The sequence below is a fragment of the Podarcis vaucheri genome (assembly GCF_965113315.1).
Source record: "Podarcis vaucheri genome assembly, chromosome: 13".
NCBI lineage: Eukaryota > Metazoa > Chordata > Lepidosauria > Squamata > Lacertidae > Podarcis > Podarcis vaucheri.
Window position 1 is genome coordinate 50,035,961 of NC_138751.1, and position 20,057 is coordinate 50,056,017.

The following is a 20,057-nucleotide window of genomic DNA, read 5'->3' on the forward strand; positions in this document are numbered from 1 at the left end:
ACAGATACTTCAGGTTGCGTTTCTTCAGGTTACGGACGCGCCAAACCCTGAAGTACCAGAATGGGTTACTTCCAGGTTTCAGCGGTCGCGCATGCACAGAAGCGCTAAATCATGCTTTGTGCATGCGCAGAAGTGCCACATCGCAGCCCGTGCATGTGCAGATGCAGCACTGTGGGTTGCGAATGCTGCGGGTTGTGAACGCGCCTCCCACACGGATCACATTCACAACCCGAGCATCCACTGTACAGTAAATGGTCAAAAGTACAAAGATTCACAAAATGTTTAGGGGTATGCGTCCCCCCAGAAAAAAAGGACTGGTTATGGGACACCAGAAAGCAGGGCCAGGGCTCAAAAGCGCTCTCCCTTCCTGTGGTCTCCAGAAAGTCATATTCAGGAGCATTGCTGTGGAAGCAGAGCAGAGCCATTGATAGTCTTCTTCTCCGTGAGTTTGTCCAATTTTAAAGCCATCTAAGTTGGTGGCCACCACTGTCTCCCAGGGGAACAAGTTCCATAGTTTAACTATGTGGTGTGTAGCCATTGATAGCCTCCATGAATCTTTAAAACCCTTTCTGAGATCAACACTACATTTTTGTAGCAAACGCCATCATTTATGTGCTATGCGAAGTACTTTCTCTTGACTGAATCTTCCAACATTCAACGTCATTGGATGACTTGGGGCTCTTATTATGAGAGAGGGAGGAAAACTCCTCTCTCCACACACACAAACGCACACGCCCCCTCAAATACGAGGCATAATTTTATATACCTCTGTCTTATATACCTTACCGCTTTTCCTAAGCTAAAAACCCTCAAATGTTGCAAGCTTTCCTACTGTATCATTTTGTCTGCCCTTTCTTGCACATTTTCCAGCTCGACGGTATCCTTTTTGAGGTGAAGCAATAAGAACTAGACATAATATTCCAAGCACATGTGTGTCTCTTAACAGTTTAAACGTTGCATTTTCTCCCAAAGAATTCTAGGAACTGTAGTTTGGTGAAAGTGCTAACAGTTCTCTTAGAGATTCTTAACCCCTCACTGGATTACCGTATTTTTCGCTCTATAAGACACACCAGACCACAAGACGCACCTAGTTTTTTGAGGAGGAAAACAAGGGGGAAAATATTCCGAATCTCAGAAGCCAGAACAGCAAGAGGGATCGCTGCACAGTGAAAGCAGCAATCCCTCTTGCAGTTCTGGCTTCTGGGATAGCTGCGCAGCCTGCATTCACTCCATAAGACACACACACATTTCCCCTTACTTTTTAGGAGGGAAAATGTGAGTCTTATAGAGCAAAAAATACGGTAGTTTCTTAATGTTCCCAGGGAATGACCATTAAAACGGTTTAAGCCTGTACTGTTGGTATGCTTTTAGGCAATTTTCAGTCAACATTTCTTTAAGTACAGTGGTACCTCAGGTTACATACACTTCGGGTTACAGACTCCGCTAACCCAGAAATAGTGCTTCAGGTTAAGAACTTTGCTTCAGGATGAGAACAGAAATCGTGCTCCGGCGGTGCGGCGGCAGCAGGAGGCCCCATTAGCTAAAGTGGTGCTTCAGATTAAGAACAGTTTCAGGTTAAGTACGGACCTCCGGAACAAATTAAGTACTTAACCCGAGGTACCACTGTATTTCTTTTTTAACTTATTCAATGCGGCCAACATCTTTGAGTGGATGACAGATTTGCTGAATCTTATCCCTGAGAAGGAGCTAGACTCAAAACATTACAGGAAGAAAAAATACAGCCTTCTTTCCGCACAGCTGATATTTCCTTTCCCCCTCTCTCTTGAATTGTTTTTACCCACTACAAGTCGCTTTTCTGCAGTGGCATATAGAGCAGAAATGGAATGTTAGTTTGGTGATTAACTGTATCATGTGAGTAAACGGTTGGTAACATTATATTGCCAAGAAAGGGTGATTGCATCCATCTTTACGATACATTATTTCGAGTGAGTTATTAAAGGGTGAGACAGTGTATTGCAGTGTTTGAAGAGGTGTGTCTCCAGACTAATTTAATTTGTATGTTTGGCGCAGCACAGGAAGAAAGGACGGGTTTGGGGTGAGGAGAGGGAACGTGCAGCATGATACCCATTAAACAGCCAATAAGATAATGACTCGTGTGTAGATTTAGTCATAATATTTAATATAATAGTATGATGGCCAATGGTACAGAAATCTGCCTTTGGGAGTACATATTTGGAGCCATATTTTACGCTCCATAAAATCAGAACTGTGCTTTACAACGGGTTGGTTCCCATGACTTCCAGCAGAACATGTGAACTGTCTCCATGGGGATGCATTCTGCTGGTAAAAGGTAAAAGTAAAGGGACCCCTGACCTTTAGGTCCAGTCTCGGATGACTCTGGGGTTGCGGCGCTCATCTCGCTTTATTGGCCAAGGGAGCCGGCATACTGCTTCCGGGTCATGTGGCCAGCATGACTACGAACCAGAGCAGTGCATGGAAATGCCATTTACCTTCCCGCTGGAGTGATATCTATTTATCTACTTGCACTTTGTGCTTTCGAACTGCTAGGTTGGCAGGAGCAGGGGCCGAGCAACGGGAGCTCACCCCGTCGCAGGGATTCGAACCGCCGACCTTCTGATTGGCAAGCCCTAGGCTCCGTGGTTTAACCCACAGCACCACCCATATCCCTAAATAGAAGAAGAGTTTGGATTTTATATATATATATATAATATTTATTCAAAATTTAAAATTTCCAAAAGAAAAAAGAACAATACAAAATATAAAAAAGAGTACAACAATAATAGAAGGGGAAAAAAGAGGGTATAAAAATACATTCAATTAAGAAAAGAGAAAATCAAATAAAAAAAAGAACAGATTAAACCTTTACATAACTTTCTTCCTTTACTTATTTCCTTGACCTCCTCACACCTCCCAATTTTGTATTCTAATTCAGATCGTTTTTTCAGCAAATCCTTCCAACCTTATTCTCATTTAAATAATTTAATTTTAAGTAATATAGTTTAACATCCTCTCTTACATCACTTTCATCAATTCATTTTTACTTAATCCTTTATCTCATATCTACCAAAACACCTAATTTTCTTTTTCCAACACCTTTCTAACAATCCTTAATTTTACAATATTTTTGAAGGTATACTTTAAATTTTTTCCAATCCTCTTCCACCGACTCTTCTCCTTGGTCCCGAATTCTGCCCATCATCTCAGCCAATTCCATATAGTCCATCACTTTCTTCTGCCATTCTTCTTGAGTGGATAGTTCTTGTGTCTTCCAGTACTTTCCGATGAGTATTCTTGCTGCTGTTGTGGCATACATGAAAAAAGTTCTATCTTCCCTTCGCACCAATTGGCCGACCATGCCCAGAAGAAAGGCCTCTGGTTTCTTCTGGAAGGTATATTTGAATACCTTTTTCATTTCATTATAAATCATCTCCCAGAAGGCCTTAATCCTTGGGCATGTCCACCAAAGGTGAAAGAATGTGCCCTCCTGGATTTGATACCCTTCTTTATCACTACCCTAAAGAGTCTCAAGCTTAAATGCCAGAGTTCTTTCTGAGATGATTTTGAGAGGTGGGGCTTGTCAACCCAGGAAGGCAGCTCATCCAGGAGAAGGAAAACTGATCCTAAAACTCCGCTGCCTTGCGGGAAAACTTCAGGAGAAGAAAAGGCTAAGGAGTAAACTCTACACACATCTTGAGTGGAGTCCATAAGACGGTTGGGCACCTTGTATGTCTCCTTCAGGCAACTCCTGCAGCCAGGCTGGTGCCAAACATCTTGCTCTGCTTTCCTTTGGACTACACCAGAAAGGTTGTCAACTGGGCAGCCCATGACCATCATACACATTGCCGAGGCCTGTGCTCTGGGGAGGTCACTTTGGTGCTGCTAATGCCGCGGTATGACTTCTCCCCTGGAGGCACACTCCATTGTCTCTTGAGACAGATGGATGCCAACAATGCGCACATGCAATTCATTATATGGTATCCAGCCAACGTGCGGGGAACTGTCAACAGGTCTCATGCTGATAGCTCATTTTTTATTCTAAGGATGCTAAAGCTGATTCCCGAGCACAAACTTTGCTCTCATAAGAAACATATTTATTCTATAAGGGGGGAAGCCGTGTTCATGGTTATCGATGAACGAAACTTGCCCATTCGGATTCAGAATCGAGTGGGTCTTTCTGGTCATTTTGGGGGGGAGAGGTCAGGCTTTTTCTGCCACTTCTACACAGCTCAAGAAGATTCAAGCTGGGGAGCCAGACCTCTCGTCTACCGGTTATGTCCTGCCTCATTTTTCCTGTACAGTGGACTCTCGGGTTGTGAACGTGATCCGTGCGAGAGGCACATTCACAACCCGCAGCGTTCGCAACCTGCAGCCCTGCATCTGTGCACTCGCGGGTCGCGATTTGATGCTTCTGTGCATTCGCAAAGCGTGATTTGGTGGTTCTGCGCATGTGCGAGCGCCAAAACCCAGAAGTAACCCGTTCTGGTACTTCCGGGTTTGGCGCGGTGCGCAAGCCGAAAACACACAACCTGAAGCATCTGTAACCCGAGGTATGACTGTACTTAAAAACTTGTGATGAGTTGTGGGAGAGTTTCTGAGCTCTGAAACATTTGCAAGCTCTCTCAACTGCTAGTTTGCCTTCTTACCCTTGATAACTTTGGAGATGTGTGGGAATGGCGAAGAAGAAAAAATTACGGGAGAAGGCCAATACTGTGCCATGACAGGCTCACCTGGAATTTGGAAGGTGGGCTGAGCTCAATTCGTAATGGTGCAATGATTTGTTTCTGAACACCCCCGTTCTCAGGTTATACTCACTCGGTATTCTTGATGGGAAGGGTTGCCTTGGTCCAATAAAAGCTTGTTGTTTCCTGTGTGTTTTCCTCTTTCCATTTTGCTTCATTGAAAATTGCCTCGGTGAGGGTGTGTAAACAGAAGCAGTTGCTTTTCTCCTCCTCCTACCTGAATCATCCAGTGCTGGCACAAATACAGTTTGTGGTTTCACAAATTTGCATGCTGCAACCACCTTTGGGTGGGGTGAATAAGCCAAAACAGAGGAGGAGACGCAAGGAGACAGTCTTTAAGCGGAGTACTATGCAAGCTTCATTAATTTCATTGGGGATTACTCATTATCCTCACAAGTGTATTGATACTGCCCAGCAGCAATTTGTGGGTTCAGCTATTCTTTCTATAACATTTAACCATGATGGGCATGAACAGAAATAAAAGTCATTGAAAAGGCTGCTATACCAAATCTGATAGTGATATGCAGAGATAGCTACTCCCTCCCCTGGCAACTTGCTGATACATATTTGAGAAAGTTCAATGCTCTAATGGTGATACATAAATGCTGCCCCAATGTGCTTATATATGGGAAGGAGAAATTGCTTGGTGGCTTAAGTGTAAGATGATCTCTCAGGGAATATAAGTCCTTACTCTTACATTTGCTTTAGGAAATAATTTCATATGGTTTAGCTCTCCATCTGTCAAATGAATATAGCAAATAACTGTCCACTGTTTTATAGAAATTGTTGCCGTCCCCTCAGAAAGCATTCCAGTCTCAAGACTTGAAGCAAATGATTTATGGCTGGAATTTACTGTACATCAATAGGTGTATTGCCTTGTGTGCAATCCGTATGTTCTCTGAAATATGGTTACATGCTGTAGAATGCATCCAAATATACATAATTTAAGCAGTGAGCGTGCTGTGGAATTACACTGTTTTATTCAGATATATAACCCTCTCTTAATCAGGGAAAGGGATGCGGGTGGCGCTGTGAGTTAAACCACAGAGCCTAGGGCTTGCCGATCAGAAGGTCGGCGGTTCAAATCCCCGCTCCCGTTGTTCGGTCCCTGCTCCTTGCCAACCTAGCAGTTCTAAAGCACGTCAAAGTGCAAGTAGATAAATAGGTACCGCTCCGGCGGGAAGGTAAACGGTATTTCCGTGCGCTGCTCTGGTTCGCCAGAAGCGGCTTAGTCATGCTGGCCACATGACCCAGAAGCTGTCTGCGGACAAACGCCAGCTCCCTCGGCCTATAGAGTGAGATGAGCGCGCAACCCCAGAGCCGGTCACAACTGGACCTAATGGTCAGGGGTCCCTTTACCTTTACTAATCAGGGAAAACCCATTCCTCTTGGCCAAATGTGAAGATGTACACAGCAATGAGTTCATGTGACAGTCATGAAGGCACCTCACACCTTTCTTGAGCTGTTTGTTATCAGTTTAAAGGAAATTACCGGGATGTTTTAATTTAAAAACAAATGATTACTAAGGTCAACTTACAAGGTGCTTGGTGTGTGTGTGTGCATAGCAAAAAGGTGAACAGCTTGGGGAAAGGGTTAGATTGAACTAAGAGGAAATAAGCATTGGAATCAGAAGCAACTACATCCATCCACTGGGGGAAAGGGGGACAGGGAGAAGTTTTTCTGTCTCTCCCATAATACAAGATGCCATCTAATGATGCTGAACGCTCAGGACAGACAAAAGAAAGCACTTCTTCACAGAGTATATTAAACTATGGTGTTCTCTCCCACAAGATGCAGTGCGATGTCTAGGGATTGTCCATGCGCTGGTCTGAGTGGTTTTGCCTTTGCCCTGCCACTTTCTCATGGAAAGCCCACTCTTTAGTGCTAAATCAGAACAAACAGCAGTCCGTGATTGCCGTTTGTTCTGATTCAGCGCTAAAGAGTGGGTTTTTCAGGGGGGCAGTGGCAGGGCAAATGGAGGTGTGGGTGAGGCCTGAGGGGTAAATTACAGTGCCCAGACTCTTTTGAAAGAGAGAGAAATGCTTTGAATGTGCTTTAGGGGGGTAGTGTGGACACAGCCCATAAACCAGTCGGTTAGTTTTTGTGTGTGCTTTGGTTCTCTTTCAGCCCAGACACAGGTGGAGTGATTGCACAAGTTGTGCTGATGTTTCTCTTCTCTTCTACTGATAACATGGCACTACGGATGGCAGTCGACAAGATTTTGCAGGAGAGGTTGAAGATGTATCCCGGGTCTGCTCGCATCAACCTCCCCTCTTCCACCCTCACAGGCAAGTGCCTTGAGTTTTTTTACCATTGATCGAGCTTTCTCTCCCAGGGCTTGTTACATTTATCATGTTGTACTCCTACTCAACCTTGAAAGCTTCGTTTTTGTTTTTAAGAGCAAGTTTTGTAAGCTAAATGTACTGGGAATTGTAGGTCTTAATATCAACCAAGCAACATATTTTCTATTTTAGGCATATCATATTGTGAATCATAGTTCTGATTGATTTTTAAATAAGTTATGCTACAGTGCTGATATATCTGATGGTAGATTGTCACTTAAAATACCTGTTTTCTCTCACTCACCTTCGATATTTTGGTTGGTCCTAATAGATTCTGGAGGGACGTGGGTGGCGCTGAGGGTTAAACCACAGAGCTTAGGGCTTGCTGATCAGAAGGTTGGCGGTTTGAATCCCTGTGACAGGGTGAGCTCCCATTGTCCAGTCCCTGCTCCTGCCAACCTAGCAGTTCGAAAGCACGAAGTGCAAGTAGATAAATAGGTGCCACTCCAGCGGGAAGGTAAACGGCATTTCCGTGTGCTGCTCTGGTTCGCCAGAAGTGGCTTAGTCATGCTGGCCACATGACCCGGAAGCTGTACACTGGCTCCCTCGGCCAATAAAGTGAGATGAGCACTGCAACCCCAGAGTCGGCCTCGACTGGACCTAAAGGTCAGGGGTCCCTTTACCTTTACCTAGTAGATTCTGGATTTTTTTTCAAACTTTGTGAAAGTGATTTTGCATAGTTAAGAACATACCCCTAATACTCTACTCAGGCCTTCCCCAGGATCTGATTCTTCGCCCCTTAAGCTGATGGGTCACTCTCTGGAATCAGACGCCTCTTGTGGATCTGACTCAATGGTCTGCAACCCACTGAGACCCTCCCCTTGGTCTTCCAGTGCTAACTCTCTGAGCTCCACTGACTCTTCCCCCCAGATCTAACCACCCCCTTCATGACACCTCCATGGGGCTCATGAGAGTTCTAGTGCATAATTCACCGAGGGCACCTGCTGAACCTTGCTATTACCCCATAACCTTTAAAAATAAATTACATTTATTACATTTTTCCTCCATCATGGAACCCAAGGCAGGGTACATATGGTTCCCATCCCTATAGGAATGGAGTGAGCAGCTAATTTCAGCCTGCTTCAGTCTCCCTGGTGCCCAGTCATAGGTCTGATCTGCCCTATGTTTTTGCATATATATATTTTTAAAAGGATGCATGAAAAATCCATAGTTAAATTGTATGCACTTTTACATAAAATACACATTTTTAAAAAATATAAAATATGCACTTCTTAGTGTTTTCCATGCGTTCATCCGGGGAATACCTGTTTTGTACACATATTTTATGTAAAAAAACATATGCATGTGTGCATGTTTTCTGCATGAAATCTGTGCTGCAATATTCAGAGAAGTATCTGATCCCATCCGGAGCACCTTGGGATCCACAGGAGCATCAAATCCAGCTTCCAAGGAATGTATCACCCCCTGCTGCCTCCTTGGCAGCTGCCCCCTTGCTGCCTCTACAGCAGCCTCTTGGCAAATAGGTCGTCTCCCCCAATCCCTAGGGAGGAAGTGGCAGGGGCTGCCCTTTGGGGTCTCATGTAACAGTAAATGCAATATGTGATTTAATGTGGAGCTATTACAGTGGTGCCCTGCAAGACGAATGCCTCGCAAGACGGAAAACCCACTAGACGAAAGGGTTTTCCGTTTTTGAGCTGCTTCGCAAGACAAATTTCCCTATGGGCTTGCTTCGCAAGACGAAAACGTCTTGTGAGTGTTCCGATTTTTTTCCGCTTTCCCCTCCTTTTTCTAAGCCGCTAATAGCCTTTTAGCCGCTAAGCCGCTAATAGCCTTTTAGCCGCTAAGCCGCTAAGCCCCTAATAGGCGCTAATCCGCTAAACGCGCTAATCCGCTAAGCCGCTAATAGGGTTGCTTCACAAGACGAAAAAACTGCTAGATGAAGAGACTCGCGGAACGGATTATTTTCGTCTTGCGAGGCACCACTGTAAATGTATAAATAGTTGCTGCAGGCCCTCCTGCACATATTATTATTATTTTTTTTTAAAAAACCACACCATGGGGGGCTGCAAGGGGGAGACTAATTCCCCCCCCCATATTTTTTGCAATGGGAGCAAATGGTGCTAATAGGAGTTTTCCTCTCAATGTAAATAGCAGTGACGGGCAATTTTTGTCAGGATTCCAGCAGGAGGGGGTGGTTTAAAGCAGGGGCTGGCAACCTAAGGCCCATGGGCTACAAGTGGCCCATGGGGGTCATTTAACCGGCCCACGAGCCACCCACGAAACGAGCCACCCATTTGGCGAGTCCCCACGCACTGCGCTAAACCAGCACAGTGCGGGGACTTGCTTTCACAGTGCTGGAAATCGCACCTACTCAGACGCCAGAAATCGCAGGTGCGGGATCCGGTCCATGGAGGGATCTCCAATGGAGTGAACTGGCCCAGGCAAGGTAAACCTTGCTCACCCCTGGTTTAAAGTCTCCCTTCCTGTTTGCCACATCCCAGGTCTTGCTCTCGTTCTGGGATACCTTATGCCATTTAGTTGCACTAAAACCCCATGCACATTAAATAGGGCCAGCTCACCCATGAGACAAGGTGAGGCAACCACCTCAGGTGGCAATATCCATAGGGGCAGCAGATCCGGGTGTCGATTTTTCTCCCCCCCCCTCATTTCTGCTGTAGAGCTTCGCTCACCCCTTCTCCCCTGGCGGGGAGGGAAGCACCATTTTGTGGTTCGCCTCTGGTGCCAAAATGTCTCGGGCCGGCCCTGACTTAAATGCATTAAAGCATTTGACATCAGCCTACTTTGATGCTAACCAATAATGGACTTAATTGCTCTAAGCACTTAATAATCAAGCAACGAAGGATGGTCTTAAGTCTTTGTGTTTACTTTCTAAATGGTTGAAAGAAGCTGAAGTTAAGCATGGCCAATGCTGGCGATTTCCAAAGCTGGATACGGTGGTACCTTGGGTTACACACAGCTTCAGGTTACATATGCTTCAGGTTACAGACTCCGCTAACCCAGAAATAGTACCTCGGGTTAAGAACTTTGCTTCAGGATGAGAACAGAAATCGTGCTCCAGTGGTGCGGCAGCAGCAGGAGGCCCCATTAGCTAAAGTGGTGCTTCAGGTTGAGAACAGTTTCAGGTTAAGAACGGACCTCCAGAACGAATTAAGTATGTAACCAGAGGTACCACTGTACTTGCTAAGGCCAGGTGATCTGTAAAGGATCTTCTCGGCCAAGATCTCCACAATTTCACGTAACATAAAACCAAGGGGAAGGTGAGGCCTGAATCATGTCGCTTGTCTATCCCATAGCTGCCAACTTTCAGATTTGAAAATAAGGGATCAGCCGCCTCACCTGTCCCAGGGACAGTCTATGGGATATCTAACAATCCGGGATAGCAGCAGGAAGCAGCGGGAAACAGCGCTTGATAAGGGAATTTTCCACAAAAAAGGGAAGGTTGACAGCTATGGTCTATCCATTGACTCTTCCTGCTAGCCCTCTTCACAAATCCTGAAGCTACTGCCGACGATACATAGTGCATTAACAAAACGCTCTTCCAGGCAAAGCATAAATCAACAAAACCGAATCAAGAAATAAGTTCCTTCTTTGATGAAAGCTATGGAATAATATTTTGAACGAATGCACATGTTCAGAAATGTGGCATACACTCCAAATTAATCAGAATGAGACTGGGCTGCTGTAGCCTTCCTGTCTGACAGTGTTTCGAAACATCCTGTCTCTTCTCTGCTGTCTTTATCTTCTTCCCAGTAGACTAGCTGTAAATTGGTTTTGGGGTTTAGTGATGGTTTCAGTGCCTTGTAGATCTCTCTTGTCTCACAATGAAGGAAGAGAAAATAAGACCCCAGTCAACTTCTGAACGGCTCAAAATATTGCTGGCTTTTTTTAAAAAAGAAGAAAAGAAACAAAAACTCTTAAATAACAAACAAGGAAAAGAGTTTCTTTTTTCCCCCGCCCCCTTCTTAAGATCCTTCTTGGGTGCTATGCTGATCGCTATCTGACCTGAATTGCTACCAACTGTGTCATCGCATTTTTCTCTCAAGGCATGTGCTTGTTATCTCACCCATCTCTGCTGGCACAGAAGTGGGAGCAACCTGGAGGGGGATAGTGAAATTCGCATTGGAATGCGGACAACCAGTCTCCTAACTCTTATGACTACTGCTTTGCCAGGCACAGTGGAAGCTGTTAATCTGGGATTGCTGGTGTGCACCGATCCCATGGCATTCCACAGCTGATGAAGGTTGGGGAAGTCAGGAGACAGGATGGCTAGCAAGGCCCTTAGACTGCTGTTGTGCAAACATGGCACCACTGTGAAGGTGGAGCCTGAGCGATATTAATCCATAGCTCTGAATGATACCAACTTCCTCTGTTAGGGCTTATCCTCACTTACCTTTAGACCTGCTCTTTCCAGGCACAGGTCTATGCTTCAAAGCTGCATGTCCGAACGCCCTTTCCTTTGCTCTGGAGCCTTCACCACGAAAGCCCGCTCTTTTAGCTGAATCATAAAGGTAAAGGGTAAAGGGACCCCTGACCATTAGGTCCAGTCGTGGCCGACTCTGGGGTTGCGGCGCTCATCTCGCTTTATTGGCCGAGGGAGCCAGCGTACAGCTTCCGGGTCATGTGGCCAGCATGACTAAGCCGCTTCTGGCGAACCAGAGCAGCACGGAACAGATCCTGTTCGTAACCAGGTGTACCACTGTATAGTGCTCAGAATTCTGTGGCGAGAAAAATGTGTTTCGAATGAACTTTAAAGGTATAGTGTGTATGGAGCCTTTCCCATCCCCCGTTGCTGATAAATGTGCCTGTTTGTAGCAGCAACAATATAAGGTGTGATTCCACCCAGCCAAAAGTTAAGCTCTTTTTAAGCCTGAAATATCCCAGGAAGAGATAAACACATGCCTTTATCTCCTATTGGAATCAATAACACTTTAAAGTGCAGGGTTATGGCCAACTAAGGGCTTATCCACACTTAGCTCTTGGCCTGCGCTTTCCAGGCACAGGTGCTTTAAAGTTTATAGTGTCTGAGCAATCTTTCTTTTGCCCTGCAGCTTTCCTCACAAAAACCTGCTCTTTAAAGCTAAAGTGCAACAAACAGCAGTTCAGGTTTTCCACTGATGGTCGCTTGCTCCAGTTCAGTGCTGAAGGGAGCATTTTCGCAGGGAAAGATCTGGCTCACAAACGAGTGCTTGGGCACAGAGCTTTAAAATGCAGACCATCCCTGGAAAATGAGGAGGAAGTGTGGGTGAGCCCTAAATTCCCCTCAGAGTAGACTCACCGAAATCAGTCGGGCCTAGGTTGATGAGCTTAAGGAAATCAGCCCTGAGTGCTCACTGGAAGGACAGATCCTGAAGCTGAGGCTCCAATACTTTGGCCACCTCATGAGAAGAGAAGACTCCCTGGAAAAGACCCTGATGTTGGGAAAGATGGAGGGCACAAGGAGAAGGGGACGGCAGAGGATGAGATGGTTGGACAGTGTTCTCGAAGCTACCAGCATGAGTTTGACCAAACTGCGGGAGGCAGTGGAAGACAGGAGTGCCTGGCGTGCTCTGGTCCTTGGGGTCATGAAGAGTCGGACACGACGAAACAACTAAACAATAACAGGTTGATGAGGCCCACTTTCTTAAATGGGTTGACTATGAGTAGGACTAATATTGGCTACAACCCTTATTCTGTGAACTGCCCTGAGATCTTATGGTGAAGGGCAGTCTATAAATCCAATAAATAAATAATAAAATGAATGAATAAACAAGCCCACAATCTCTGTCTTAGAACTGAGTCTACAAACTGACTTTATGACTACAACATCTAGGCTGTTTTTCCCCCCTGGAATTATCTTACCAGCTCCTGCTTTGTGTAACATCTTTCCTGGTAAAGACTTCTGGAGAACTCAAATGCTGGTCACATTGTTGTGACTTTTTGGTCAATCCTAGTGAATGTATTACCCAGTTGCAAACTCTGGATTCCGCCTCCTTATGAACCAACATGGCTACCTTTGCTTTTTAAGTGATTTAAAATTCTTTTAACTTTGGCAGAAGTATTAAATGTTTTAATATTCCAAGTAAATGACAGGTTTTCATAGCATCCTAGGTTTTGTCAGGAGTTGTTTTGGTCCTGCCAAAGATGTGGACACGTGAGGGTTAATCTGTGTCCCAAGGGTGTGCTAATGAGGAAATTGTCGTAGTGTGGGTGATTGTGTAGTTTTTCCTTTCTTTTTCCTAAGCATTTCCGTTGTTTGCAATTATCACTACACATTATGTGGGTGAAAAGTCTGTTATGACTCCAGCATTCCCCAACCAGACACATCACCCATATAATGGGTGGTGATAATTTCTACATATATGTTAGAGTGTGTCTACACTGGTCGTGGTTGTTGTGGTTTGTTTTTTTTAAGTGAGTATGTTCCAGAGAATAAACTTACTAGCTCAAACTGTATGAGCATGAGACTCTGGTTAGAACTTCATGCCCAGGTGCTTCATCTGGATAAGTTAGCACCCATAAATGAAGTGCTTATGTATGTATGTATGAATGCATGTATTCCTAGAAGCAAATTTACTTGCCATTTGTGTCATGAGCCTCTTTATTCCTCTGTTGATCTGCGGAACGAGTACTACCATAGTCTTAGATTATCTATCAGGGACCAGCAGAATCTCTGTGTAAAACTGGGCTGTGATCCAAAATTGGGGGCTTATCCACTTACCTGTGCTTTCCAGGTATGGTCCGTGTCCACGCACCCATTTTTTCACCCCCAAGCTTTCCCTGCGAAAACCCACTCTTGAAGCTCAATTGGAGCAGACATCAATCCATGGAAAACCCAAATTGTTGTTTGTTGCACTTTAGCTTTAAAGAGCAGGGTTTCGTGGGGAAAGCTTTGGGGGCAAAAAAGGGTGTTTGGACAAGGAACTTCAACATACAGAAATGGGCCTGGAAAGAGCAGGGAATAGGTAAGTGTGGATAAGCCCTGAATTCTACACTCTTAACCATAAAGATTCATTACATGAAATATTTTCTTGTTTCCCCTATGACCTAAGAAAAATTGGATAGGAATGATATAAAAGGTAAAGGGACCCCGACCATTAGGTCCAGTTGCGAATGACTCTGGGGTTGCGCCGCTCATCTCGCTTTACTGGCCGAGGGAGCCGGCATTCAGGTTCCGGGTCATGTGGCCAGCATGACTAAGCCGCTTCTGATGAACCAGAGCAGCGCATGGAAGCGCCGTTTACCTTCCCGCCGGAGTGGTAGCTATTTTTCTACTTGCACTTTGACGTGCTTTCGAACTGCTAGGTTGGCAGGAGCAGGGACCGAGCAACGGGAGCTCACCCAATCACAGGGATTCGAATTGCTGACCTTCTGATTGGCAAGCCCTAGGCTCTGTGGTTTAGACCACAGCGCCACCCGCATCCTTTCAGGAATGAAGGTTGCCGCCACCGCCTCCTGTCTATCCAATGTGTCGCGGGCCCCCTTGGCCACTCCCCGTGTGGGGAGCTGGTACACCTCTGCTCTCGCTCACCCGCCCAAGGGGTCCTGGCCGAGGGGCCAGCCCTGGGGTGCGGCACGGCAACGCTGACCACGCCGACCTGTCACCCAGCTGTCAAGGGCAGCTACCTGGTTGATCCTGCCAGTAGCATATGCTTGTCTCAAAGATTAAGCCATGCATGTCTAAGTACACACGGGCCTTACAGTGAAACTACGAATGGCTCATTAAATCAGTTATGGTTCCTTTGATCGCTCCCACCGTTCCTAGAAATGATATAAGTGCCTTTAAAAATGAGATTCATGTCTGACATGGGAACATTTGTTTCCGCAACTGCAACAACAAAACGTTTTAAAGGAATCCTTAGAGGCCTGCCCTGAATAAACTGGCAATCAGTTCAATCATTAAAAAAATCACCTAAATCTGCAACAACTTGGGTGGCGCTATTCCTGCAGTTCCACAGCACCACCTAGTCCTGTTGTATTGGATTAATGTCATTTGTTGATGCCTGAGGAAGTGGACAAGGTGTTTGGAGTAGTGCAGTGAAATATACTCAGAGTCGCAAAGTGATTTCATGCTCTTTATTCAGCTCATAGTGGTGAGGAGGAATGAATGAAAGTCCCCTCACAGTATCTGCTTTATATACATTATTTACACAATGGGCTGCACATGATTGGCTAATTCCGGAATTCTACTGTAAGCCAATCAGGTTGTGGATTCACTTCTATCTGGAGCAGGATTGGGTGGTTCCTGCCAACCAATCATACTGCTGCATTGTTCTAGGACCAATCAGACTGCTGCATTCTGAATCCTATTGTTCTAGGACCAATCAGACTGCTGCAGTTTGGATCCTATTCAACTCAGTACATAACATGCAGCCTATTAACTGTTGCTCAACTTTCGCCACTCCTAGCCAATAACCTGCTCCTGTAGGAGATCGTTCATTTGGCTTCATTTCCATTGGGTTTCTCTTCTGGGTTGGCCTGGATACAGACTTGGTTTCTCTGATGGATGACCTGTTTTGGGACTAGGGAGTGTGACTCTTCTAATTCTCCTGGACCTCTAAGTGTTTTTCAGTGCTGGGGTAACCTCTCTGAGTGAAGCTGTCTAGGATCAAAATTGGGGGCAACGTATTTCATCTTCTACCTTATTCTAGAATGGTAGTTGAGGGAGCTTATTATTACAGCAAATGATGCTGAAATCTATGCAAAATTGCATTTACATGAAATTGCTGGTGCTGAGTAAGATCACACAAAGATCTGAGGAGATATCAGTATCAAACTCTGTTTCTCACAAATGCCCCCACAACACCTTAAAAAAGACTTGCTGCATCATTCTTGCCTTCACCTATACCCCCACATTCTACCATCTAAAGTAGACCACTTTACACTGGCGCACGACCACTGTGCTTCACCCGCTAGTAAACTTAAAACTGGATTACCGCAATCTGTTGTACATGGGGCTGGCTTCTCAAAACTTTGTAAGTTAAAAAAAACCAGGTACCAGATTGCTGGCTGGGACTAATAGGATGGAACAGATCTTTCCAGTTCTTAAGCATTTTCTGGTCCATTTCTGCACACAATTTAAAGTGATGGCCATATCCTTTGAAGCCCTCTATTATATATTATTGATGGATTGTACACTTGGTCACTTTTTTTGGAAGTAAACTTAAAGAGACTTAGAATATGTTTTGTGTGCTGAGTCTCTTCAGGACTGAGTGCACCCAAGGGAGCTTGTTCAAATGCTGAGATTATCTTCAGAGGGACTACTCAAGTCTTCAGAGGGTCTCCCTGCCTTCGGAGGTTAGGTGGCATCCAGAGAAGGTGTATGCGGTTCAGTTGTGACAACCTATTATAGAATGTTGTCTGCAGAGAGGCTGCTTGGGCAATGAACCGTTTGTTGACACCAGGTCAAAACTGAACGTTTTGCTCAGGCCTTTGACCATATAACAAGCTGATTTTTCTGCCAATGGCAACAGTCTTAAGCTGCTGTGGGATATGTCTTTCTTGCCTTGCTGTTTCAAACCTTACCGTATAGTAAGCTGCTCTGAATATTGCAAAACTGAAGGGTGCAGGGAATAAATGCTATGAAATAAATAAAAATTAAGTACTGTAGAATTTATTTTGATACAGAGCTCCACCTTGTGGATATTTGGTGCCAGTACATATAAGCAACTGCCTTGCGCTGAATTGGTTTATCTACCCCAGTACCAATTACTGTGCTTGGAAGTGGCTCCACCAAGATATTGGACAGGATCTTTCCCAGCACGGTTACCGTATTTTCCCGTGTATAAGACTATATTTTTTCCTATTTTTTTGAAGTTTAAAATAAGGCGTCTTCTTATACACGGATAGTGCATAGTGAATTTTCTTGAGTCACTGAAAAATATGGTATATGAAATCTTTTTACTTGCATATACCCCATATTAAACTGCAGACCTTATGCATTCAAGCCATCAAATCATGTGCCCTATCACTCATTTCTCTCTCTCCACCCTAATCTTCCTGGTGTCAAATTTTATGAAGTCCCATTCTCTTTACTAGACACACTCTCCCCTCCCTGCCTCACACACATTCAGCAACGCTGCCTAGCTTACAGATCTTCAGCACCTACATATCTCCTGCACAAATAAAGCCTGCGCTGGCTCTCTCTTCTGGCTCCTGCACACCCCTCTCATCTCATCCTGGTCCCCAGCCTACTTTATAAAGGGCAACAGGGACAAGTAAAAGATTTACCGTATTTTTCACTCTTTAAGATGCACCAGACCATAAGACGCACCTAGTTTTTGGAGGAGGAAAACAGGGAAAAAAATATTCTGAATCCCAGAAGCCAGGACAGCAAGAGGGATCTGGCTTCTGGGATAGCCGCACGAAGCCTCTTCAGGGCAGCAGGATGAAGGCGCCCCCTGCCCTCAAGAGGCTTTCCGTGGCTAAGCCAGAAGCCAGGATAGCAAGAGGGATTGCTGTGCAGCAATCACGTTTGCTGTCCTGGCTTATGGGATAGCCGTGTGCAGCCTCTCCCGGGCAGCGGAAGGCTCCCCCAAGAGCCGTGCTCCCTTTAAAGAGCGCATGGAGTGTGTGTGTGGCTCTTGGGGGCTTTTCCCCGAGGAGGGAAAGTCCCCAAGAACTGCACACACGCTCCACGGGGCTCTTTAAAGGGAGCACTGAGCAGAGCTCCATAAGACGCACACACCTTTCCCCTTACTTTTTTTTTTATAAGATATTTATTGAAGTTTTCAATATATTACAAAAGAAAAAACAAAGTAGAATCAAAAGGAAATACAGAGAATAAAAATAATTAACAGAGTAAAAAGAAAAAGAAAAAAGCAAACCCTTTCCCACCGTATAAAAAAGAAGAAAAAAGAAAAAGTTCAATAAAAAGAAAACAAAAAAGTGTCAAAAATACAAAAAAACCTAACCTTTAAAAACAAATTCATTATTTTCAGACCCTTAACTGTCATAGCCTTCTTTCTTAGGCTTCCTCCTCCTCCCTTCCTTTGTATCCTAGTTATTAATTATCCCAGCAAATCCTTTCCATTCCATGTTTCATAAAATTCTGCCATTACATTACCCTAGACTATTTTGATCCTATCTTTCTATAATAGAATAAACCTTAAAATTTAAAACTTAAGTCTTAACCTTACCAGCTTCTTATAATCATAATATTCTTTCATAATTCTTTAAGCATCTTTGCTAAAGCCAGATAATTTCTTCCAACATTTTTTCTATCATTCAACTTTATAAAACATTCTAGTAATAAAAAAAAGGAAAGGTACAAACAAATCCAATTTTTTTCCACTTTCCCCTTACTTTTTAGGAGGGGAAGTGCGTCTTATAGAGTGAAAAATACGGTATAAGGAAAGACTCGGTTCCCAGTTGCTCTAGAGCAGAGATGTCCAACAGGTCGATCGGGATTTACTGGTAAATCCCCTCGAGGTTTTGGTAGATTAATCAATTTATTGTTTATATCCCAACTTTCCTCCAAAGAGCTCAAAGTGTCACACATGGTTCTCCCTCGCCTCATTTTATTCCCACAACAGCCCCGGGAGGTTGTAAAGGCTGAGAGACAGTGACAAGGCCAAGGTCACCCAGTGAACTTCATGGTTAAGTGAGGACTGGAACGGATATTAATAAATGAATCTGAATTAATCTACTGCCTTAGGCCACAGTAACAGTTCTGTTATGCTAATGTTTTAATTGTTTTATGACTTGCAGTGATATTATTTTGACTGTTATATGTAAACACTTCGATAATAAACCCATCAATCCCTTTTGTGTCTTAACAAAAGCACAGGTGTTGATACTTGTAATGTATCATCTGTCTATTAAATCTAATTTGAAGTAGCTCTTTCCAAAATTACCGTATCTTTCGCCCTATAGGACGCACCGTCCCATAAGACGCACCTAGTTTTTTTTGGGGGGGGAAATAAAGGGAAAAAATTATTTTCCCCCAGGCGCGGGGCTGGGGCAGCCCGAGCTTCCCCCGACCCCAGCCCCCAAACAGGCAGCTCTCTGCAAGCCGTGGGAGCCCAGCGGTGGCTCCCGCTGCTTGAGAAGAGAGGCTTCGGGATGCCGGCAACTCTCCCCAAGCAGCGGGAGCGTTCCCGCTGCCTGAGGAGAGATCCGCGAAGCCTGGACGCGCTGAGATCAGCGCGCGCAGGCTTCGGGATGCAGGCAACTCTCCCCAAGCAGCGGGAGCGTTCCCGCTGCTTGAGGAGAGATCCGCGAAGCCTGGACGCGCTGAGATCAGCGCGCGCAGGCTTCGGGATGCAGGCAACTCTCCCCAAGCAGCGGGAGCGTTCCCGCTGCTTGAGGAGAGATCCGCGAAGCCTGGACGCGCTGAGATCAGCGCGCGCAGGCTTCGGGATGCCGGCAACTCTCCCCAAGCAGCGGGAGCGTTCCCGCTGCCTGAGGAGAGATCCGCGAAGCCTGGACGCGCTGAGATCAGCGCGCGCAGGCTTCGGGATGCCGGCAACTCTCCCCAACAGCGGGAGCATTCCCGCTGCTTGAGGAGAGATCCGCGAAGCCTGGACGGCTGAGATCAGCGCGCGCAGGCTTCGGGATGCAGGCAACTCTCCCCAAGCAGTGGGAGCGTTCCCGCTGCTTGCCGAGAGGTCCGCGGAGCCTGGAGAGCGAGAGGGGTCGGTGCGCACCTACCGCTCTTGCTCTCCAGGCTTCAGCGAAAGCCTGCATTCGCCCCATAAGACGCACCCACATTTCCCCTTCATTTTTGGAGGGGAAAAGGTGCGTCTTATAGGGCGAAAAATATGGTAATTCTAACTTGAAGTAAGATGTCAGATGATGCAATCTAATCCTGATTATGTCTTACTTCCAGATATGAGCAAAGAAATGGCTGAAAAACTCTTCAGTGACTGTAAGTTTAAATCCTTCCTATTAGTTATAAGAAATGCAGTAATTCTTTTGAAGACATTTCTAAGCTACCCATGGTGACCAGCTCTTTGATCAATCCAGCAAAGTATAAATTGGGCTTATTAGGAGCCCATAAGATTGATTCTCTGAAAGAGGTGGAGAAGTATTCTCT

The 20,057-nt window shown here is 45.2% G+C and overlaps 1 protein-coding gene across 1 annotated transcript in view; it reads left to right on the plus strand.

Moving 5' to 3' along the window:
* LOC309516255 (transmembrane protease serine 11E-like) overlaps positions 1–20,057 on the plus strand; it is a 69,978-nt gene that overhangs the window by 39,249 nt on the left and 10,672 nt on the right. Inside the window, exons 5-6 of the mRNA XM_082194981.1 lie at positions 6,849–7,009; positions 19,851–19,889. Of these exons, the coding sequence (XP_082051107.1) occupies positions 6,849–7,009; positions 19,851–19,889 (200 nt within the window). The remainder of the gene's footprint in view (positions 1–6,848; positions 7,010–19,850; positions 19,890–20,057) is intronic.